The sequence below is a fragment of the Peromyscus maniculatus genome, chromosome 19 (genome assembly GCF_049852395.1).
Source record: "Peromyscus maniculatus bairdii isolate BWxNUB_F1_BW_parent chromosome 19, HU_Pman_BW_mat_3.1, whole genome shotgun sequence".
In the NCBI taxonomy this organism is placed as follows: Eukaryota; Metazoa; Chordata; class Mammalia; order Rodentia; family Cricetidae; genus Peromyscus; species Peromyscus maniculatus.
The window spans coordinates 30,438,271-30,461,605 of NC_134870.1; the positions used below are offsets into that span (position 1 = coordinate 30,438,271).

Consider the following 23,335-nt stretch of genomic DNA (forward strand, 5'->3'; position numbering starts at 1 on the left):
TGCTTGAGTTCCTGTCCTGACTTCCTTGGGTGATGAACGGTGATGTGGAAGCATAAGCCAAATAAACCCTATCCTCACCAACTTGCTTTTGGTCTTGGTGTTTCATCGCAGCAATAGAAACTCTAATTAAGACACCAAGTGGTAGCTCATGACTATATTCTGAGTCCTTGAGAGAATTGAGGCGGGAGGACTGTGTTTGTGGCCAGTCTGAGCTACAGTGTGAGACCCTGTCTAAAACAAAACAAAACAAAAACTGTTGGAATTTGGGGGCTGAAGAAACGGCTCAGTGTTAAGACCATATGTGGTTTTTTTTTTTTTTTTTTTTTTTTTTTCAGGGCTGAGGACAGAACCCAGGGCCTTGCACTTGCTAGGCAAGCGCTCTACCACTGAGCTAAATCCCCGACCCCCATATGTGATTTTGAAAAGGACCCAGATTCAACTCCAAGCACCCATCTGGTAACTCATAACAATATATAATTCTAATTCCAGGGAATCCAGCATTCTCTTCTGACCTCCACAGGCACCAGGCATACACATGGTACACAGACATGCATGTGACCAAAACACTCATACACAAAATAATATAAAATAAATCAATCTAGGGGAAAAAAACGGAGTCTGGTGTTGAGTTCTGGTTGGCAGACACAGAAATAAACAAATTGGACCGCTGTCTGCTGGACCCAGGGAGAAGACCATCACATATAAATAATTTGACTTTGGAAAACCTGGGACCCAGGTATGAGAGACAAGCAAAGGATGTTCAGCATCTGACCCTCCTCTGGCTGTACTCTGCCCCACCAAACTTGAAACCCTCCACTAAGTGTGTTGACTCCCCCAGCGGGTGTCTGCATGCTGGCTGTTCAGGGAAGTCTGCAGTTTCTTGGCAAGTCTGTTCCTTAGATGATCTGTGGCCCTTCCTGCTCCCCCCTCATTCTGTAGGAGTGGTCTCCCCGCTTCCCATCACAGTGCCACAGCACTCCATGCCTAAAGTTAGAACAGATTTTGTGTAACGAGTATCATTTATGGTGTGCCCAATGGTTTGAGTTAGAAAGTACTGTGTCCCCCTCTATCCATGGGTTTGCTTTCCAGTATTCAGTAAACTGCTGTGAGCTTCTTTCAAAATTAATAGATGGAACATTCTAGAAATAAGCACATTATGCTTTTAGTTGCTTCTATGTAGGTGTTGTTACAGTTATACTTTTGCTACTTTTGTCTGTTATTTTGCCCAGTTTATAAATAAAACATTATCATAGGTGTGTTGGTAGGGGGGAAGCCATAGTATGTATATGGAATTAGAACTCATCTGTGGTTTCAAGTATCCACTGAGGGTATTGGGCAATATCCTTTGTGGATAATGAGAGTCCTCCATCCATGGCGGATGGCATAGTGGCTCTCCATGCCTCAGTTAAATGCCTCAGCTGGCTGGTGGAGGGAAGGAGCTGGGAGTCCGTACTGCATTTTCTGACTAGAAAGTCAATGTTTTTCTCTCACCATGTGAAATTGTCATTTCCATCCTGGATACCAATAGGAGATGCTTGTTTCTTAGGAAGGGCTGGGACATTGGAAAAATCTCCTTACCTAGCATGCATGAAGAGCGGGGTTCAATTCCTAGTACTGGAGGGGAAACAAAACAAATCCCACAATCAAATCCAGAAACCAAAGACTTTTTAGCCTGAAGATCTCTTCCTCCCGCCTGTGAGGCCCTTCCTGTCCCACCCTGATGAGACTCTAAAGCTGGCCCCGGAGCTGCAGGCTGGGTGGGGTGCCCATCCAGTGTTCTGTTACTGTTTAATAAAGGGTGTGCTGTGTCTTTCTTGGCAGTGAGGCCAAGTACTGTTTTAGCAGGTGGTGGGGAGCTGGGCTCAGGGTCCCTGATCTTCACTCAGAAACTCCCTTGGTCAAGCCTTTGATACCAGCACAAGATGGAAAAACAGTGACGTAGGACGCGTCCTCTCCCAAAGGCAGAAGAAAAGTTTTATTAGAGACAATTTTATGTCATTGGGACTTGTAACTAGAGTTTTCCTGCCTTGCCCACAGTCGGGACAAATCTCTGTCACCTGCCAGTCCCACAGCCGCTCAGACCCAACCAAGTAAACACAGAGACTTATATTGCTTACAAACTGTATGGCCATGGCAGGCTTCTTGCTAACTGTTCTTATAGCTTAAATTCATCCATTTCTATAAATTTAGACCTTGCCACGTGGCTCGTGGCTCACCGGCATCTTCACATGCTGCTTGTCATGGTGGTGGCTGGCAGTGACTCCCTTTCCCTTCCTGTTCCCTTAATTCTCCTCTCTGTTAGTCCCACCTATACTTCCTGCCTAGCCACTGGCCAATCAGTGTTTTATTTATTGACCAATCAGAGTAATTTGACATACAGACCATCCCACAGCAGGGGCTGCCTGTCCCCCAGGAGTCATCCAAGGTTTGGGCCTTGGGGCTGAGGGCTCTTGCATGGATCCACAGAATACCAGAGTATATGAGGGGCACTGAGTGGAAGTGAGATTGGTTAAGCTAGCTATTTCAACGAAGTTCAAAGCCAGTATGGTTCATTAGCTTCGTCCTCTGTGAGCTAGGAGTGGGCTCAGCTCTGACCACCCAGTTCTTGCCCTCATAGTGGGTATGTCCCAGGGATGGACAGACAGCAGGCAATAAACTCAGCGTGATGAGGTTTAATTTTTAAAGTATTGATTTTTATGTGTGTGTAATGTGTATGCATGTTTGTATGTGAGGGTGTGAGAGTGCCATGGCATGCATGTGGAGGTCGGAAGATAGCTTTGGGTTGTCTGTCTCTTCTATCTTGTTCCTGAGGCAGAGTCTCAGCTCAGGGCACTGAGGCTGTGTGGTGACATGGCACCAATGGCACCAGAGGATCTCCATGTGTTTTGACTTTTTTTTTTTTACTTTCATTTATTTATTCATTGTATGTGTGTGGCGGTTTGAATGAGAATGGCCTTCATAGACTCATACATGTCAATGCTTGGTTCACAGTTAGTGGAACTGTTTGGGAAGGATTAGGAGGTGTGATCTTCTTGCAGGAAATGTATCACTGGGGATGGACTTTGAGGTTTCAAAAACCCATGCCAGGCCCAGTCTTTCTGCTGGCTGCCTGTGGATCAGGATATACAGCTCTCAGCTGCTGCTCTAGTACCTGTCTAGAATGCCTGTCTGTTCCCTGCCATGATGACCAGAGATAAACCCTCTGAAAGTGTAAGCAAGCTCCCAATGAAATGCTTTCCTTTGTGAGTTGCCTTGGTCATGGTGTCTCTTCACAGCAATAGAACAGTAACTAAGACAATGTGTGTATGAATGTGCACATTAAATGTGCACACATCACATACATGTGCACACATCACATACATGTGCACACATAAAAGACAAGTTGCAGTCATCAGCTCTCTCCTTCCACCATGTAGATCTGGGGATTGAACTTGTCAGGCTTGGTGGCAAGTGCCTTTATCTGTTGACCCATCCCTCAAATCTCTCCCCTCCCCTCCCCTCCCCTCCCCTCCCCTCCCCTCCCCTCCCCTCCCCTCCCCTCCCCTCCCCTCCCCTCCCCTCCCCTCCCCTCCCCTCCCATATATGTATGTTTTGAGACCAGGTCTTGCTATGGTGTCCAGGCTGACTTTGAACTCTTGGGCTCATGAGTTCTTCCTGCCTTAGCTTCCTTGAGTGGCAGGGAGTCTAGGCACAGGTCATCACAGCTGGTGATAATCATACCTTCCCCCCTACCCCATTTATTTTATTTTGTGAGACATGGTTCATATAGCGCATGCTGGCCTTAAACTAGCTATGTAGCTGAGGATGGCCTGAACTGGAACTCCCATCTTGAGTGCTAGGCTGAGAAGAGTGTACCACCCTTCTTAATTTTGTGAAGTGCTGGGGATCGAACCCAGGTCTTTGTGCATGCTGGGCAAGCACTCTACCAACTGAGCTATGTTCTCATCCCAGTAATTTATGATATTTAACTTTTGTTATATTTATTCATTTCCTGGGCGTGGGAGCATGCATGAGTGGAAGTCAGAAGACAGCTTGCTGGAGTCAGTTTTTTCCTTCTACCGTGTGGGTCCTGGGGATTGAACTCAGGTCATCAGGCTTGGCAGCTAGTGTCCTTTCCCACTGAGCCATCTCATTGGTTCCTGTAGTACTTTCAAGAAGAGAAATTAGGTGTTTAGATTTATATGAGTCATGATTATTCTCTCCTTATTTATTTATTTATTTATTTATTTATTTATTTATTTATTTATTTATTTATTTATTTATTTATTTATTTATTTATCTAGCTAGAATTGAGCCCACCAGAGTCTTGCTTAAGTTGGCAAATGCTCTATCATTGGGCCATATTCTCAGCAGTACATACTTCCAATTTTTAAATGTCAGCAACAAATCCTTGTTTAAAAATTGTCTTATGTTGGTGATGAAGAGGTGGCTCAGTGGTTAAGAGCACCGACTGTTCTTCCAAAGGACCCAGGTTCAGTTCCCAGCACCCACATGGCAGTTCACAACTGTCTGTAGAAACACCAATATGCATAAAGTAAAAATAAATCATTTTTAAAAATTGCCTTTTTAGAATTTTATGTGTGTTGGTGTTTTGCCTACATGTATGTTTGTGTGAGGGTGTCAGATCCCCTAAAACTGGAGTTACACACAGTTGTGAGCTGCCATGTAGGTGCTGGGAATTGAACCTGGGTCCTCTGGAAGAGCAGCTAGTGCTCTTAACCACAGAGCCATCTCTCCAGCCCCTTAAAAAAATTGTCTTATACCAAACAAATGTTGCCTTGAGTTTAGCAGTCCTTGGGCTGGTGCAAGTGGGTCATCTGAATGTCTCCACTTCTTCAGATGACATGCCTAGCATCCCAGTGCAAATGAGAGCAGCTTTGTGTCCCCACGAGAGCTGCAGGGAAGCTGTGTGTGGTAGGGGAGATGCTTCTGACCCGCATCGTTTTTGTCCTGCTGTGAGTGGGACAGAGCTGGGCTTGCTGTGTCTGAGCTCTGAGTTTCCCTGTTAGTGAAATGCAGATGTGCTAACAGCATCCTCATCTCCATGGTTGCAGAGATTTTGCTGCCATGATTTTTTTTCGTCTGTGGTGGTTCCAGCAAAAACTATGTGTTTCTGGTCGTACATTAGGGGCATTTCTGGGGGTGTGTACATATGGAGTCTGTGTTATGCTAGCTTTCTCATGGGGTTAGGGAAGACTGCTTAGATGGGAAGACTCAGTCATCCTTCCCTTGCTACCTTGCTAGGTCTGATTTTTACTCTGTGGTAGAACTGTATGCATGAGAGAGAGGGTGAGGGAGAGGGAAACACACACACACAACCCCCCCCCCCACACACACCCCTACCTCGGAGGCATATCTCTAGCAGCTTTTTACCTCACCACCCACTCTGTTTCCTTTGCTGCTATTTGAGACACTGTGGTTTAATCTTCTTCCCAGGCTGAAAGCTCCAGGAGTCCTGACACTTTCCATTGCTCTGTACATAGAGGAAAAAAGGAAGAGAGAAATGTCTAGAGAGGTTGTTGAATGTTCTAGTGAAGTCTAGGATTGTGATCTGTTGTCCACTCTGACTTGGGGATTGGAGTCCTCAAGAAAAGCAGTTCAAAGGGCTGGTGGGATGGCTAAGAGGGTAAAGGAGCTTGCTGCTAAGTCATAAGACCCGAGTTTGATCCCAGGGACTGACAAAGTAGAAGGAGAGAACCAATTTCTGCAAGTTGTCTTCTGGCCTGCAACATACCCCAAACAAACAAACAAACAAATACAAAAGAACATGTCATTTAAATACAGTTCAGTTTGTTCTCTCGTAGATTCAGTTTTACACACCTCTTTCCTTCCATCTTTGCTCTCCAAGGAAGAAGCAAAGCCTGCTCACCCCAACTCTGGCTGAGGATGTTTTTCTTCTTGGTCTTCTGCTGCTCACATTAGGCTGGCCTTGAACTCATGGAGAGCCACCCGCCTCTGCCTGCTGAAAGCTTGGATTTAAGGAGTTCTCTACCACTGTCCAGTTTTATCTTCTGATCTTAAGGAGCAAGAAACTGAAGCCTAAAGCCTCTTGCAGTAGCCTAGAACGTAAGGTAAAAATAGCAGGGCCAGCCTGTAAGCCATGCCATCTGTTTTTATAAGTGACTTTTCCAGATGCTTGATTTCGCATCATTGAATGTGGGCATTGGGATATGTTATGGGCAGGGAGAGAGTAGGAGATGGGAGTGGGGGGAGGAAAAGTCTCAGATTTATTTCCCTAATTTCCTTGGCTTAGGCTAATATTAAAATTATTTTGAGCACTCCACTGGCAGAGGCGGAAGAGAGAACCCAATTCGATATTAAATATTTGCAATGGAAAATTCACAAAGTCTTTCTGAATGGAAGATATTTCCGAGGGAGTCCTGTGGGACTCATACAGCCAGTTGTTCCCTGCTGCAGCATGCTTCCTGTGGTTGCTCCACTGTTCTCAGAAATGAGCATTCATGACTTTGAAGTGCCGGGGTTATGCCGGGTGGATGCTGAGCTATGCCTTGGCTCCCCTGGCAATGGATGAATAAAGGGGAGAGGGTTGCGAATGGTGTTCAATTGTCCGACTTGTAATTGTGTGATTTATGAAAATTACATTAAAGCAGGCGCCTCCGGTCGGGATAGACTCTATCAGCCACAGTAGCGGATGCTAATTTAGCATTCCCTGGGTGCCCTCACCACACCAGGCATTCCATATGCCCTCACCTTTTAATCTTGGGCGACTTCTCTGGAATGAAGTTCTAGTCACCATGTTGTGTAGGCCAAAGTTGCTGGGGAGCAGAAAGGTTGTGTGTTGGGCCCATTTGGTGAGTAGCAGAGAGAAGAGAGCCCAATTGTTTGACTTTAAAACCCCATGCCCTAAACTGTATGGAGGAATGATCTTCCAAGCTTCCACTGGCCCATAGAGGAGCCACTGGGTACTTGTAGGCCTTGCCCTGATGGGGCAGGATTCCAAGCATTGAGGGTGGATCCCTCCCAGTCTGACTCAGGTTAACCTATCATCTGCTGCCTTCCCGTGGGTGGTGTCTATCTAGCCTACATCTGGGAAGATAAAGGATAGTGGTCGTTCCTCTCTTGAAGTTTGGAGGCGTATGCTACGGACTCTTCCAAGACTGTAGGAAGTGGGGCCATCCCTCACTGCACCTTTGTAGTTTGAGTTATTGGTGGCTCTGCCGACATCTGGTTCCCAACTAGGTTAACATCTGGAGCATGAACGCCAGGAGGCCAGGGGTTTTGTGTGCCAAGTTCACGGCTGTGTTCTCAGAGCTGTATCTGGGTGTCACTGGGGGCTCCGTACACATTGGTTGAGTCTTTGCGTCCAATGGGCTCTCCACTTACACTGACCCCATCAATCTGTATCACCTTAAACTGTACTGTTTTCTGTGCTGTTTCTTTTGCATAAGATGCTGTCTGCTTTCTCCTCCCTCAACACATACCATGCTATTCCTACTGTGCCTTTTGGCTCCTTCCCTACTTCAAGTCTGAGCTTTTATCTGCATGTAACTTGTCCATGTGTAAATGCTGTTGTGCTTAGATTATATGTTTTTCATAATATCCTTCAAGACATATGTCACAGTTTATAGTATACATAGCAAGGAGGACCGCTTTATATTTTGACGTCTTAACTCTTGGCGAAGGCAGATACTTCATCTTGTTTACTCACTATAACCCTCCCAGGGCTTAGGACAAGGGCTCAGTAAATATTTGTGAGCAGATGAGTTCTTTTACTTCCCTGCTGACATTAAAAAACAAGACAAAACAAAACAAAAAAACCCAAACCAAAACAAAAACCTTTAGAGTAGTAGAATGTGCTGCAGTTAGTATTTGTGCTTGGGTGAGGGTGTTTCTCTCCATTCCCAATGCTCATAACCTCTTCTCAGTACCACTAGTCCCACAGCATCTTCGACAACGCAGTGCATTTTCCGTCTGGGTTTGCATAGCTCAGTTGGCTCCCACTGCACCCCTAACCCTAGGCCAGGGTGACCAGGGTTGCTGCTTTGAAGGCCTGAGGCTTCCTGAGAGTCATCTATAAAAGCCTTTGTTTCCAATAATTTATTCAGTGCCTGCCTCCTCCCCTCCCTCCTCAGCACACCCAGTCCCCTGCCCCTCCTCAGGATTGTGTTAACACAGAACTGAATGAATCATTCACCGGGGAAGCTAGCGAAAGGTGGAAACGTCAAAACCCCCAATGCTTTTCTCTAAGTAGGAGGTGGGTTATGGTAGAAATCTGAGGCTGGACAAAGAGCTCTGGGTTTGGAGGTCAGAGCAGAAGTGTCTCATCAGAGCCTCTGCAGGCTGTTCACTGCCCCTGGGCTCTGCATCCTCAGCCTGGCTCCTGAATTGCCGCTATGAAGATGAGCTGTGCAAGAGTGGCCAGAAATTCTGCTTGCATCCCTTGGTCTTTCTCCATATTCCTTTATCCTTCCATCCCATTGACCAAAGCGGCTCAGGCTCTCCCTTGGCCTTTTCCTTGTCAGTATTGACTTTCAGCTCTCCCCACCGACATCCTGTGGACTCCACAGTTCCGATGAATAGCAAGATCATCAAAGAGGAGCATGAATGAAAAAACTGCTTTCTGTCATGCCTTCAAAGTGCCTTTTTAGAAGTTCAAAGGATGTGGAGAGGAGGCAAGGGAACCAAAGAAGATGAGTGAGGGCAGCGAATTCTCCGAGGAATCATTGGGGTTTTCACTGTATATTTTCTACAATACTTGTGATGTAAAAAAACAAAAAACCAAAAATAAAAGTACCCCCAACACACACACACACACACACACACACACACACACACACACACGTATGCAAGCATGCACGCATGAACGCACGCTGTCTGTGAGTAGATTAGATGCAGAAAAGGGAACAAGCCACCTTGCTGGCCCAGGGATTTGCCTGGGTATATTAAGTCACCCATTTTATATCTGCATTTCCTGTTTGGACCTTGGTCGAATATTTTGATCTGGGCAGAGACTGTGTCCAGAGATAGAGATTGAATGCCGTTTATGTAGTTCGATGGACATGAATAATTGAATCTGGGCCGAGATTCCCCATTACTTCTTCCATTTGAAGACAAGCTAGAGTCCATCTGCAGCAATGAATATGCAGAGTTGGGGAAAGACCTGACCCAGACAGATCACAAGATGCCGGAGACTTCTGTTCTGATGAACTGGAGAACCGGGCTTCTGCTGCGGGCTGCAGGTGGCCCTAATTGGTATGCTGGGGATGGGGGTGGGGTTGCACTACTGATATTCTCATGTGGCTTGTGCCCAACCCACCCAGAAGTAGGTTAACACAGCATCTGACATGTAGAGGGTGCTTGAGGGAAGTGAACAAGTTATCTGAAAAAAACTTTGTTTGCAGAATCCTGGAGTTGAATTTCTCCTGGCTGTCTTTCTTGGCTGGGTCAGGCCCAGGAGCTAAGGGCAGTTTGGGGATGAGAGCTGAACTGTTGCACAGGTCAAGTCTGCAGAGGATTTGAATCCCAAGAGGCTCACCCTGACTCAAACTGGATTAACATGGGAGGGGTTTTCTTGACTAAATATTGAAAACCAGCGGTAGATTTGACTTTTTGCTTGGCTGATTTCAGGGTGGGAGGTGTGCACACAATTCCTTAGGATGGTCCCGTTTTCCCCCAGCTTGGGTATTTTTTTCAGCTCTCTCCTTTTCAAATAGAATGCCCCCTAGGGTGGCAGATATGGAAGAAGTTGTGTTTGATGGTCAAGAGCAAGTCTCAGAAGCTAGACAACAGCTGTGGGTCCAAGCTCCACGCCATTGCTCATTAGTTGTACCACCACAGACAAGGCTCCACCACAGACAAGGCCCGCCATAGACAAGGAGGCTTGCTTTCCTTGTCTTTATTGGTTAGTTAATTTTGTTGTATTGGGAATTGAAGCCAAGGTTTTACAAAGTATTAAGTACAAGCTCTTCCACTTAGCTTCATCCCCAACCCCAGTTTCTTTCTTTCTCTTCCTTCCTTCCTTCCTTCCTTCCTTCCTTCCTTCCTTTCTTTCTTTCTTTCTTTTCTAACTGGAAATGATAATAATGATTGACATAGCTAAAATTTATGTTCTTCTCAGTTTTTTCCATATTCAACTCACTAACATGCTAGATGGTGTTAGATTAAACCTTCATTTAGCTCCATTTTATAGGTAAAGAAACCAGGAGCACAGAACGCCAGAATACTACTAGCCAGGCCACATGATTAGTACAATTGACCTTTGGAATATCTCATCTCATTTCACATAAAAGAACTTATAACTTACAGGGTTGGTGGAGAAATTAGATGCAACGATGTTCCTCAGAACTCAAGGCATTTCTCAGCATATGGATCATTTAATTTCATCTTTAGAGGAAGAAAATAGGCTAGCAACTTCTAGCCTGTAGTCTGTGCTCTCAGTGACATGAGCAGAGACGGGCAAGTGTCTTTCTCTGGTTTCACAGAGCTCTCAAAACTGGGTCTTCACATTTTAGGTCACACTCCATTCATTACTGAAACAGCCGCTTGGCTGGGATATTGCAGTGTGAACCAGATGGTTCCTGTGCCCTCCCTGGGGCTGGGTGGAGTGGACAGCCTCCGAACCGTAGGTGGAGTTGCTACCAATTAGGGGGAAAGCTGAGAGGTGCCTGCTCTCGCCAGAGAGGCTACCTGAATTTCTCCGGAAGAAGATGCTTTTCCGTGGCGCTAAGTGAGAAAGCGGTCTACAGCCGACCCTCCCTTCAATCCTGACACGTTCTCCTGCACCAAGTAGCCGCCAGGGAAAGGGGTTGAACTGTTTGGGAGGAAGCGCGTCTTGAAGGCCCCTGCTGGTGTCTTACTCAGAGAGATGAAGTCCGGAAGTCCACTCTCAGCTCCCTGAATCTGCAGGAGGCTAAGTCGGACATAATTACCCAACTGGCGTGTGGGCAGGCCTGGCAGCCCTCCTGTGAGGAGTGCTGGGCAAGCAGTCACAACCACTAATGATGTCCCCGAAGGCCTTGGTGCTGCTCAGAGAGGAGGCCACCAGCCCCGAGAGTCCCTGTTCTCAAGGTCCTGGGTGAGTCAGGCCTGGACCTGATTCACCAGTCCCATGGCTGCCGTACTCCCCGGTGGTCCCACCCACGCAGCCACCACACCCAGGTTAGTGCTGACCACTGGGGCCAAAATTAGCTTTAGAGACAATATGGAAGTCATAGTCTACGACAAATTACCAAGGAGACTGATATTATTTTTTTTTTTTTTTAATTTTTTTTTTTTTTTTTGGTTTTTCGAGACAGGGTTTCTCTGTGTAGCTTTGTGCCTTTCCTGGATCTTGCTCTGTAGATCAGGCTGGCCTCGAACTCACAGAGATCCGCCTGCCTCTGCCTCCCGAGTGCTGGGATTAAAGGCGTGCGCCGCCGCCGCCGCCGCCGCCGCCGCCGCCGCCGCCGCCGCCGCCGCCGCCGCCGCCGCCGCCGCCGCCGCCGCCGCCGCCGCCGCCGCCGCCCCCCGACCGATACTGCTTTTCTAGTTTCCAGTTATCCCCACCACCTTCCTCTTGCTTGGCGTTTGGTGCCAGAGTCAGCGTTAGGGACCGTTTCCTTTGGTGCTAACTGTTGCTGAGCGTCTGAGAGTCAGGTCAGACGACTGTGAGGTGGGTCCTGGTGCCACAAAGACAACAGATGCTAGAGGCTTAGCTACTTTCTCCTTAACGTGGAAGAGTCAAATCATTCAAAATGCTGTTCCACAGACTGGTTCCAAAGCCCGTGTCTCTCCGCCCGCACCTTCTCGTCTTCCATGCTCTAATGACCTTGGCATTGAAGAATGAGACCATCACCCAGGTGCGATGGCACATGCCTATCAACCCAACACTTTGAAGGTTGAGGCAAGAGGATTGTGAATTTTAGACCAGTTTGGGCTGCAAACCCAGTCATGGGGCCAGGGAAATGGCGCAGTGAGTCAAGCATTTGCTGCATATGTCTGAGGACCAAAGATTCAGATTGGAACCCATGTGGAGGCTGAGTAGGTGTGTGGCCCACTTGTAATTAAAATGCAAAGGAGGCAGAGGCATTGCTGATTTTTTTTTATTATTATTATATGTGTGTGGGTATGTGAGTGTGAGACCAGATGCCCACAGATGTGGAGAGTGATTTTTAGGAAGATATCTGATGCCAACTCTGAGCCCCCACATGCATAAACACACAATTGCACCTATACGTACTCTTACAAATGTGGAGGGGCCCCAAAACAGCTTGACCACACAGCCACCATGACAGGCTTAGGGGCCCAGGCACAGCTTCTGTGACAGGCTTACTGGCAGGCAACACCCAGATCCAGGAAAAGCCTTAAGCTGACGCCACCCAGGGATCCACCCAGGGATGGAGAAGTACCCAACATCCCAAACATTCCAACCATTAGATAAGGTGACCAAATGTCCCTGAGTCTAGCACACACCTGTTTTTGTTTTACAGATACTCCTAGACAATTGTCAACCAATCAGGGTCCTGAACCCTGGAAATCCCCTCACCCCAATCTCTGCAATGGTAAAAACCTCACCTCACCTGAGCTCAGGGCTCTCTGCTCCTACTACTGCATTGGACAGAGAGACCAAGCTAGGAGAATAAAGGCTCTTTGCTTTTACATGGGGGATTCGGTCTGCGATCTGGGCATAACAATAAACGTATACTCACAAGCATACAGACCTGAATGTAAGAGCTGAGATGCTGGTTTATGTCTGTAACCCCATTGCTGAGGAGACAGAGACAGGTGGGGCCTGCTGCCAGCCTAGCTGAACCACTGAGCTCCAGGTTCAGTGAGAGACTTGTCTTAAAATGTAAGGCAAAGAGTGATAGAGAAGAACATCCTACAATCCCACGTCAGTCAAACTGTTGGATCTGTACACACATGTTGGATGCATGTGCGCATGCGTGCATACACATGCACACACGCACACACCCCTCTCAATGACAGCTTTGTAACCCTGTCTCTGTCTCAGCTCTTCACTGGGACTTCTAGATCATCTCCTGCAAACACATGCTATCTTCTCTCTCAAATCTTGTTTCTGATTCTTGCCTTTTAACGAAAATGACCCACCTTAAAACCAATCACCTTCCTGTGGCTCTTCCCAGCCCCGAGGCTCTACCTTCCCTCTCCATCTTCAAGGAGTGGGCTTGTTATTCACATCTCAGTAGCTATTACCACCCAGCTTCTGCGTCTACCATGCAGAAGGCCTAACCATGGAGAGTCTGAAGTTTCCTTGGGCTTTAAATGGGTCTCTATCAGCAGGAAAAACAAAAACAAAAATAAACCAAGTACAGCTCTCAATGTCTGAATATTCATTTATAAATTATATACATATACTAATGTATGAGCATATTATGTGTACTAGAAAATGTAAACCAAAATAAATACTTTAAGAGATGGGTTAAATATAGAAGTTGGAATGTTTTTCCTGAGGGGAGTCTCCTGCATTGCTGATTTCAGTTTACTTTATTTTGTTCTTAAGAATTATATGTATGAACCAGGCGGTGGTGGCACATGCCTTTAACCCCAGCACTTGGGAGGCAGAGCCAGGCAGATCTCTGTGAGTTCAAGGCCAGCCTGGGCTACTATGCGAGTTCCAGAAAAGGCACAAAGCTGCACAGAGAAACCCTGTCTCAAAAAAAAAAAACCCATAAACAAACAAACAAAAAACAAAAACAAAAAGCCCCAAACAAACAAACAAGAATTATATGTTTGTGTATGGATGTATGTATATGAAAGCAGACACCCAGAGGTGGAGACTGATTTGAGGAAGATACATAATACCAACCTCAGACCTCTGCATGCAAGTACAAGCATACAAATGCACCTACGCACCCCTATAAATACATACAACCATACATATATACTACACATGCATGCAAATGCAAAAATAAACAACAAAAATAGACATCCTGCCTCAAAAGGGAAAAACAGGCTGGAGAGATGACCTAGCCAGTAAAGTGCTTGTCACATAAACCTGAGGACATTAGTGCGCACCCCCCACACCCACTGAAAGGTCTCTATCCCAATGCTGAGGTGTGAGATTCCTGGACCTGGACTTGACAGGCCATTGTGAGCTCCCTGGTGTGGGTGCTGGGAACCACTCATGGAAGGGTCCCCTGCAAGAGCAGAGTGCTCTTGATTCCTGAGTCGCCCTCCATGTCTTCAGCTCCAGCATACGCTCTTTTGGGTCAGCTTTATCGAGATACTTAAAGCATTACAATCAGCGTTTTGTTTTGTTTTGTTTTTTGAGACAAGATTTCTCTGTGTAGCCCTGGCTGTCTTGGAACTCACTTGTAGACTGGGTTGGCCTCGAACTCACAGAGAGTCACTTGCTCTGCCTTCAAAATGCTGGGATTAACAGCGTGTGCCACTGCTACCCAGCTACAATCAGTTTTAAGCATGCAATTCAATGGGTTTAGACCAAAGTATAAAGTCTGGTTGTTTTTTTTTTTTTGTTTTTGTTTTTTTGGTTTGGGACAGGCTCTCATGTACCCTAGACTGGCCTTGACCTCACATTCATGCTTTTGTTTTCGGAGTCCTGAGAGTACAACTGTGTATTACCAGACTTGACTTATATGAAGCCTTGTAATTATTGCCCCAGTCACAATATAGAACATCCCATAATCCCCAAACACCCCTCATCTAGTTAATCCCTTAACTCTGCCCCTGCTACCTAGCAACCGGGTTTTTGTTGTGTGTTACCATCATCACCTGCATGCCTTTTTGAGAATTTCATGTAAATTAAACCACATGTAGCTGGTTTTGAAGTGTTTTTGACTTCTTCCACTTTTGCTTAACTTGGCCAAAGTTTGTCAATCTTGTTCATTTTCTTTACAGAACTAACTAATTCTCTTCCCTTGAGTCTGATACTGTTGTTTGTTTCTTTTCTTCTTTTTTCTCTTGGTTTTTAGAGACAGGGTTTCTTTGTGTAGTCCTGGCTGTTCTGGAACTTGTTCTGTAGCCCAGGCTAGCCTCCAACTCACAGAGATCTGCCTGGCTCTGCCTCCCGAGTACTAGGATTAAAGGCTTGTGCCACTGCCCTGCATTTTTTGTTTGTTTGTTTGTTTTGTTTTTTCCTTTTAGCTATTCAAGGGGAGAAGTCCCACCTCAGAGTTGAGAGTGTATCTCAGTGGTATAACTCTAAAGTAATACTGTGTGTGTGTGTGTGTGTGTGTGTGTGTGTGTGTGTGTGTGTGTATACATGCACATCTACTCATGAGTCACCCCACCAGGCTCTACCCCAAAACAAAACAAAAACAAAAAGCTTATTTGTTTTTTTTTCCCCCTAAGGATTGCAGCTTGATGTTATAAAATACATTTTAATGGTGTTCTAGTTTCACTTCTGATACTGTGATAAAACATCATGACCAAAAGCAATGTAGGGAAGGAAACAGTTTATTTCATCTTCTAAGTCCAGGTTATTACAGTCCATCATTGAGGGAAGTCAGGTCAGAAACCTGAAGGCAGGCCGATCACTATTTCATCCAATATGGCCTCTGACTAAGGAACTCACTTCATAGCTAAAGCAGTAAGTGCAAAAAAAAAAGGTGTGTGTGTGTGTGTGTGTGTGTGTGTGTGTGTCTCTCTCTCTCTCTCTCTCTGTGTGTGTGTGTGTGTGTGTGTGTGTGTGTGTGTGTGTGTGTGTGTGTGTTTAATCCAGAAGATAATTTGCAGGAGATTCAGTTCTCCCCTTTTATCATGTGGTCCCGGGGGATTGAACTCAGGCCATTGGACTTGGCTGCAAGTGCCTTTACCTGCTAAGCCATCTTCTAGCTCCACTACTGGGATTTTCAGTCATTAACCCCTTTTCTCTGATTGGCTCTGAGGCTTACACCCCACCCCTACCCCCCACCCCACCACCCCCAGGTCATCTTTCCTTTATCTGTGTGGAGCGCATCACCGTGATTCCGCTTTGGTGTCTGTGCACGGACCCTGTCACCCTTGGCCTTCCCGGGTCTGCTCCTTTTGGCTCCCCTTTCTCTCTCGCCCTGGGCTGTAGTATTTCCCTTCTTCTTTGCAGAGCTGACAACTCTGGATTTGGATCTTGTGAGTTCTGTATTGTAGCATGCTGGGCTTCTGCACCTCTCTAGTTATTGTTTGAACTTTGCTGGTCTGGGATGTAGCGAGTTCCTTGGAACTAGTTTGATCTTGGCGAGCCTGCTTTTCAGCACCGTTGGGGTAAGTCTAGCATCGTGTTTATCTAAACCAGAGGCTGCTGCCCTGGGCCCCCCAGGCTAGCTGCCTGTATTGGGAAATAAAGTTTTATTGGGACACACTGTGGCTATCTGTTGACATCTTGTCTGTGGCTGCTTTAATGCGCTGGCAACAGAGCTCTGAGGCGTTGCAGCAGTGACCCTGTAACCCGCAGCCGGAAATACTTAGTATTAAAGGAGAAGTTTGCCAATGTTTCGCTGGAGCTAATTTGGGCTCGGGAGGGAAAGATCTGTTCTGAGGGGCTGTGCCCGATGCTCTCTGTGGTAGGAGTTCATTCTAATCTGGTCGGGTGGGATACGAACCACTCCTTCCCTGACCAGGCTCCCAGATTGACCTGCCTACTCATTTCTCCCTGAGGTAGCCCTGGACCCCCTCTCCAGACAGAGTACTAGGTGCTCCTGGGATCACTTTCTTTTTCTCTCCTTTCTCAGGGAATCCCTGTCTTGTTCTTGCTTTGTCCAGAAACTTGCCTAATGTCTGAAAAAAAAATTGTCCTTTTATGGCTGAAAGCTGACATAACTTTTGTTGTTGTTTGAGACAGAGTGCCACGCAGCCCAAGCTGGCCTTAAATTCATCGTATGTAGCTGAGGCTAGCCTCAGACTCCTGATCCACCTGTCTCTACCTCTCCCCACCTGTCTCTACCTCTCCTGCCTAGCCCAGTTTATTGAACTCTGTTTTGTTGCTTTTCTTCTGGCTTCCCACAGCTGCAGCCACCGTCGGGATGAACATGGAGTGGACACTTAGGGACTTCAAATACAGCTGTCCAGTTCTGGAGCATCATCTCCGCTGTACCCTGTGCCGAGATTTAGGAGAGCTCGCGTTTTCTGGGGTGAGTGATTTCTGACATTTTTCATCTCTGATACCTGCCTGGAATGTCTCGTCAAGGGCTGTCTACTTCTGATCTCCCACCACACTCTTAGGAGGGAGGTGCTGCTGGCAAACCTGTGTGATTAATGGGGAAACTAAGGTTCAATGACATTGTCGCTCTCCTCGGGTGGACCAGCTGGACTTGGGGCCCAAGTTGGTGTGACTAGCCTAAGCTGACCCACCAGCTGCTCTGGTTTCCTAAAGATGTCCCGGGTTTAACACTGAATGTCGTGTTGACTGGGGAACTCATCAGTCTTGGGCAGACTGAGACTGTTGGCACCCGAGGAGAATGCCATTTCCCTCTGGCTTTCTTCTACAGCCTTGGCATGCATTTGGTGTCATGTCAATACTGTAAAGCACGCAGAGTATTTGTAATTGTGCCTACACACTGTTAAGTGCTTCGGAGTGGGAGCCATCGTTACTAGTCCTTATTCCAGTCCTTCTGATTGGATCACCACGGATATGTGTTACTTTTATGGTTACCCAGTACCAGACTATCACTCCTATCTTATGAGGTAGGACCTGTCCACCATTCCAGAGGCTTATTCCATCGATAGCCATTCATAGAAATACCACCTAACTCACATGTCTCCTAAAAGTGGCACTGGGGATGTAGGTCAGTGGTCGAGTACTTGCCTAGTACGTGCACGCACGAATGAATGAATACACTTTCCCCCAGAAGCAGTGAGGCTGGAGTCACTAATTTGAGGTTTACAGTGACTTTGTAGGTCAGAACTATTACAAATACTGAGAAACAGCTCTATTCTGTTTGCATCAGCTCTTGGATACTTTACAGTATTTAATGTGGAAAAGAGGAAGTAGCTTTATTTTACTCCCAAGTGAGCACTTGTGGGAAATAGTCTCAATTAGGACTCATCTAGAGAGGCAAAAACCGTGGGAGATCGCATATGCTGAGAGCCGCCTTATAAGGAGGCTTAGGTGACTGTGGGGTTGGATGGTAAATGGCTGGAATCTGCAGGGAAAAGATCACAATGCATGGCTGTGCCTGTGTATGGCTGCCTGAGGGGGGACATTTAGGAGAAGAAGGGAAAAGCTGCTGGGGATCCACCAGCTGATGGAGTCTGTCAGTCTGTCTGTGGGCCCATCTGCTAGCCAGCCTTCCTTCCTTCCTTCCTTCCTTCCTTCCTTCCTTCCTTCCTTCCTTCCTTCCTTCCTTCCTTCCTTCCTTCCTTCCTTCCCTCCTTCCTTCCTTCCTTGCCAGGAAAATCTCAGCCCCTCTGCCTAATTGAGTTGAGCCCACTAAGGGTAACTTCTTTAGTTCAAGTCAACCAATTAGGGCCTTTAATGAAATCTATACAACCTTTCCCAACAGCATGGTAATTAGGGCTGGGTTGCAGACCTGGGAGTGGGTGGGTATGGTGGACAATGGCTGCCTGCTCCCTTCCCTCTTTGTTGTGGAGTCTAGCCAAGTCCATGGACCTCAAGATCAACTACAGTGTTTGTGGAAGTATATTGTTTCTAGATGTTAGGTGATACCTTCTGTGTGGGTGAGGTCACAAGATTGTGACCTGGCCACCTTCCTCTTCAGGTGGGTTTTGTTTAACTCATACCAAGTGATAGGACTGGGACTTGAGCTGAAGCCTGAGTCTGTGCTCCCGGCCTTCATGTTCTGTGGGGGCTCAGTGTGGCATTGGGACACAGTCTCCTCTTAAATACCGCTGCATATTGTAGGAGGGCAGAGGCTCTATGGGGATCACATGGGCCTTGGTTGCTCAGAAAGAACAGGGACATGTATGTCCTCTTGGGGTTATGATCCCCCTCATAAATGCCGAACCTTGGTTTCTGCCTGTAGCATCCTTTCCAGGTGCCATCAAGAGTCCCAGGAGCCAACTAAACTTGGAAGATATACAGACTCTCTTTCCCCTTTGGTGCCACATTCATGCTTCTCCAGAGTCACCAGATTCCTATCCCGATGTTTCCTATATCTCTTGGCCAGGCTCTCACAGAACCTTCTTCATGAGCTCTGCCCCTCCCCCAGCTCCTTAAGTCATGAACACCTGCACACTGTCCGTCCTAGTTAGGTTCCTGGTGCCATGATGAAGCACCATGACCGAAAGGTCAAGAGGAACTCTAGGCAGGAACCTGGAGGCAGGAACTGAAGCAGAGGCCGTGGAGGGATGCCACTTACTGGCTTGCTCTCCATGCTTTCTCATACAGTTTGGGACTACATGTCCAGGGTGTCCCTGCCCACAGTGACCTGTGCTCTCCCACATCAGCCATAATCAAAACAACGCACCACGTGCTTTCCCACAAGCCAGTCTGGTGGGGGTGTTTGCCCAGTTGAGGAGCTCCCTTCTCACGTGACTCTAGTTGTATCAAGTTGACCCAATGATAATAATTAAAAAAATGATAATAATAAACTAACCAGGACACATGTGTCTAAGTCATGCTTACCGTGTGAGGAGTATGGCACCAACTACTAGGGATATGACACTCATGGGACAAACACTCAGAACCTTCCAACTTCCCGTTCTCCTGTCCCAGAGAAAAGGCCTAGAAAACAGGATGCCACCTGAAACAGGAGAGGCAGGCCCACCATGTCCTGCCTGCGGCCTCTGTGCCTTCCTTTGTTCAGCAGATAAATACAAGGCTGTGTGGTTTTCCTTGGACAGACAAACACGTGGAAACAGTTGCCATCAGCGAGAGTCCCCTTTTATCAACATCCTTGCGTTCTTCCCCCTCCTCTTTCCCAGTCTATTCCAGAGGTGACCCTTGCTGTCCTTCCAGTGTGACCTTCCCAGGTTTTTATTCCACGCGTTTACAGACAGGCAGGTAGGCAGGCTCTTTGGAAAGTAGTCACGATTGTATGAAACAGTCATTCTGTGTTTATTGGGAAAATGGGAGGATGAATGGGTGTGTATGTGTTTCCCCTCAGTTTCCTTGCTGGCTTCCCCAACCTGTGCCCTTCCTAGGCACAGCGGCTGAGCAGACCAAGAGGGGCATGTGTCTGGATTCTAGCTTGTACCTATGAACCATGTAAAATGGGAAAGGACATTGGAGCTCGACGTCTGTGCTGTAAGCTTGGGCTCCGTAACTAAAGAACACAGGCCGGGGGGGGGGGGGGCGGGGGGTCAGCTGCAGAGCTTTATTTCCCACACTTGGGGGTTGGGACGTTCAAGGTCAAGATGCCAACATGCTCTTTGCAGCTAGTAGACAGCAGCTACTTTCTCGTGGTGTCTTTAGAATTCGGGGGTGGGAAGTGGGGGGAATGAAGAGGGAAGGAGGAGGTACCTTCCTGTCATTCAAAAAAGATGTATGTAATTCCTGTCATTATTTTTAATTATGTGTAGGTTTGTTTGTCTGCATGTGGGTATGTGCGTGTGGGTGAGGTGCCCTTGGAGGCCAGAAGCATCAGATCCCCAGGAGCTGGAGTTATAGGCAGTTTCGCGAGCTGCCCGACATAGGTTATGGGAACCAAATTCTGATCCTCTGGAAGAGTGAGTGCTCTGAACCACCTTTCCCGCCGCAGATTCCTATTCTTTTTTTTTTTTTCCAGTTTTTTGAGAGACAGGTTTTTCTCCCTGTAGTTTTGGTGCCTGTCCTGGAACTCACTCTGTAGACCAGGCTGGCCTCGAGCCCACAGAGATCCATCTGCCTGGCTGTGCCTCCCGAGTTGCTGGGATTAAAAGCGTGGGCCACCACTGCCCCGCCAGGTTCCTATCTTATAAGGTGAATTTCGAAGGGACAACATTTAGCCTACAGCGTTCTGTCAGGGCCACCGTGTCCAGGGCTGAACTTCTCCGTGCTCCACTGTCCTGAGTTCAGGGCTCTGCTCTCCTGAGGTCTTTCTAGGATGTTTGTTGACACAGGCCTTTCTTACAGCGGAGTAACTTGCCGGGACTCGAGGGAAGCTGAGGGCCTCCCGATGGCCTCCATCCCTAGCATTCCATTTGAATTAGTGGAAATTTCAACCACCACGTTGTGAATGGTTCCAGATGTGCAGGCCTGGGGAGTGAGATAGCTGGAAAGCCAACTTCACATTAAAAGTTAAGCGAAGCTTGGGGCGGGGGCAAGTCACCAGCACCTAAGGGTCTAGGATGGGGAGAGCACCATCATGGGGTGGTTCCAGCCCGACGACATGGGGGGCTCGACCCACGTCACGACGAAACAAGTGGCATGCCGAAGCCAATTAGTGAACCTCGTCCCTTGGCCCCGATCTTGGTCGGCTTGAAAAGCACGGGACAAAGATGGAAGGGAATAGAGTCCGCACAGAGTTACTAAGAAGAGACAAGTGTTCACTGGGGGATTGGAGGCCTTCAAAGGAACAACTGTGGAAGGCCCCCATGGAGATTCTGTGGTGAGGACTGTGAGTCTCCCGGGATGCTCTCGGACACGTTTCAGATGCCAGGATAAAAGCGTGAAGCAGGGCTTTAGGGTAGACGGCGTGGATGACGTTTGTGGAGGCAATATTGGGGGAAATGAGCTCCTGGCTTGATGTGGCCAGGATGCTCGTAAGAAAGCGAGACACGAAGACGGCATGCATCATCCTGAAATGAAGTGTTGGCTAGATACGGGGCACCATGTGGCAAAGGGCCTGCCGAGCTAAGCCTGCAAAAGGCAGAGGGTAGGTCGAGGGAGCAGGAGGCCAGGGTGGTGAGGCTGACCACATACCCACTCTCCTTGTAGGTGGACTTAGGTCAGCTCTGAGTTCAGTGGACTTAGGGACAGTTACTTGTGTGGTACCAGATAGCACAGTGGGGGGAAATCACCATCACCAGCAGAGAGAGGGGTACCAGAGGTTTGATTGTAGACCTGTGATCAGATAGCCCTCAACACTTTTCTGTAGGTGATAAAAATAGTATAGTCAGCCCTCCATATCCATGGCTCCCACAATCACAGATTCAGTCGACTGTGGATGGAAAATACTCAGAAGAAAAGAAAAATTAAATCTAGACTGAAAACACGCCAACTTTTTCCTTGTTATTCCTTAAACAAGACAGCGTAATAATTTAGTAGTGTTTACCTCATGTTAGGTATTATGAGAAATTTAGAACAAGAAAGGATGCAGGTTACACACAAGTACCACATCATTTTACATCAAGGATGTGAGCACCTGGGATCCCAGGACCATTCCCCTTCAAGGGGATTTGATTGAGGGGCTGGAGAGATGGTTCTGAGGTTAAGAATACTAGCTGCTCTGTCAGAGGACCCAGGTTCAATTCCCAGCACACACACATGGCAGCTCACAACTGTCTGTAACTCCAGTCTCGGGGGTCTGACACCCTTTTCTGAACTCCACAGATACCTGGCATGGCCATGATGCACAGGCATACTTGCAGACTAAATACTCACATGCATAAAATAAATATATAATTTTTTTTCAAGACAGGGTTTCTCTTTGTAGTTTTGGTGCCTGTCCTGGATCTCGCTCTGTAGCCCAGGCTGGCCTCGAACTCACAGAGATCCGCCTGGCTCTGCCTCCTGAGTGCTGGGATTAAAGGCGTACTACGCTACCACCGCTATAAAATTAACGCAGACTAAATGAGAAAATATCTGGAAAGAGATTGAGTAGTTCACGGCAAGTGCTTGTAAGTTCAGTTGAAACTCAGTCACATCTCAGAAAAACAGATTGTGCCTTTGTGATGGGGGGGCATTTTCTACCTCTTTAGTCAGAAAAAAAAGTCACAAAAGAGAAACTCAATGATACAAGTGTAATCAAAAGGATTTTGGCCAAAGTCACACAGAAGGGAGAGCAGAAAGTCCTCAAACAGTATTGTACAAGTGCTTACCAAGTCAGGGGATTAAACCGAGCAGCACAGGTGTGGGATGGCCGGAAAGGAGAAAAGAAAGGGAGTGAGTTTGACATCCCTGTCCTCCTGTTCATCAGCTGTCTGTCGTCTTACATTTGCATGGAGATGGGTAGCCCACTCTGCCCTTGTGGAATTCACTGGCCGTGTTGTCTCGATATGGGTGTGGCCTTAGTGTGAGAATTAAATGGAATGAATGAGAGGGATCAGAATCCAGCACTGGCTGCTTCTGTCTCCCCGAAGGCTCACCGGATCTTACATCTGGTAGAATTTCGCTGCACACTTGATGTATTTCCTCATGGAATCAGGAACCATGCAGCTGGGTTCCTGAATCTAATCTTATTTTAGGAAAAAGGCAAATGGGGAGGCTAGCTGGGGAACTCGGAGGTGAAAGCGGAGCCCCATGGGTAACTGGGATTGTAGGGGTGCAGACGATGCACCAAGAGGAAGACCCCCTCCCCAGCCCTTTCTAGACCTGGGGCACACTGAAGAAAAAAAATCT

At 47.2% G+C, this 23,335-nt stretch overlaps 1 protein-coding gene across 5 annotated transcripts in view; it reads left to right on the plus strand.

Moving 5' to 3' along the window:
* LOC107401216 (uncharacterized) overlaps positions 1-23,335 on the plus strand; it is a 385,225-nt gene that overhangs the window by 101,039 nt on the left and 260,851 nt on the right. For all 5 annotated transcript variants that reach the window (XR_013046060.1, XM_076555095.1, XM_076555096.1 and 2 more), the window contains one exon: positions 16,903-17,027. Coding sequence is in view for 2 of the 5 variants with exons in the window: in XM_076555096.1 (XP_076411211.1) it covers positions 16,903-17,027 (125 nt within the window). In the remaining 3 variants the exon portion in view is untranslated. The remainder of the gene's footprint in view (positions 1-16,902; positions 17,028-23,335) is intronic.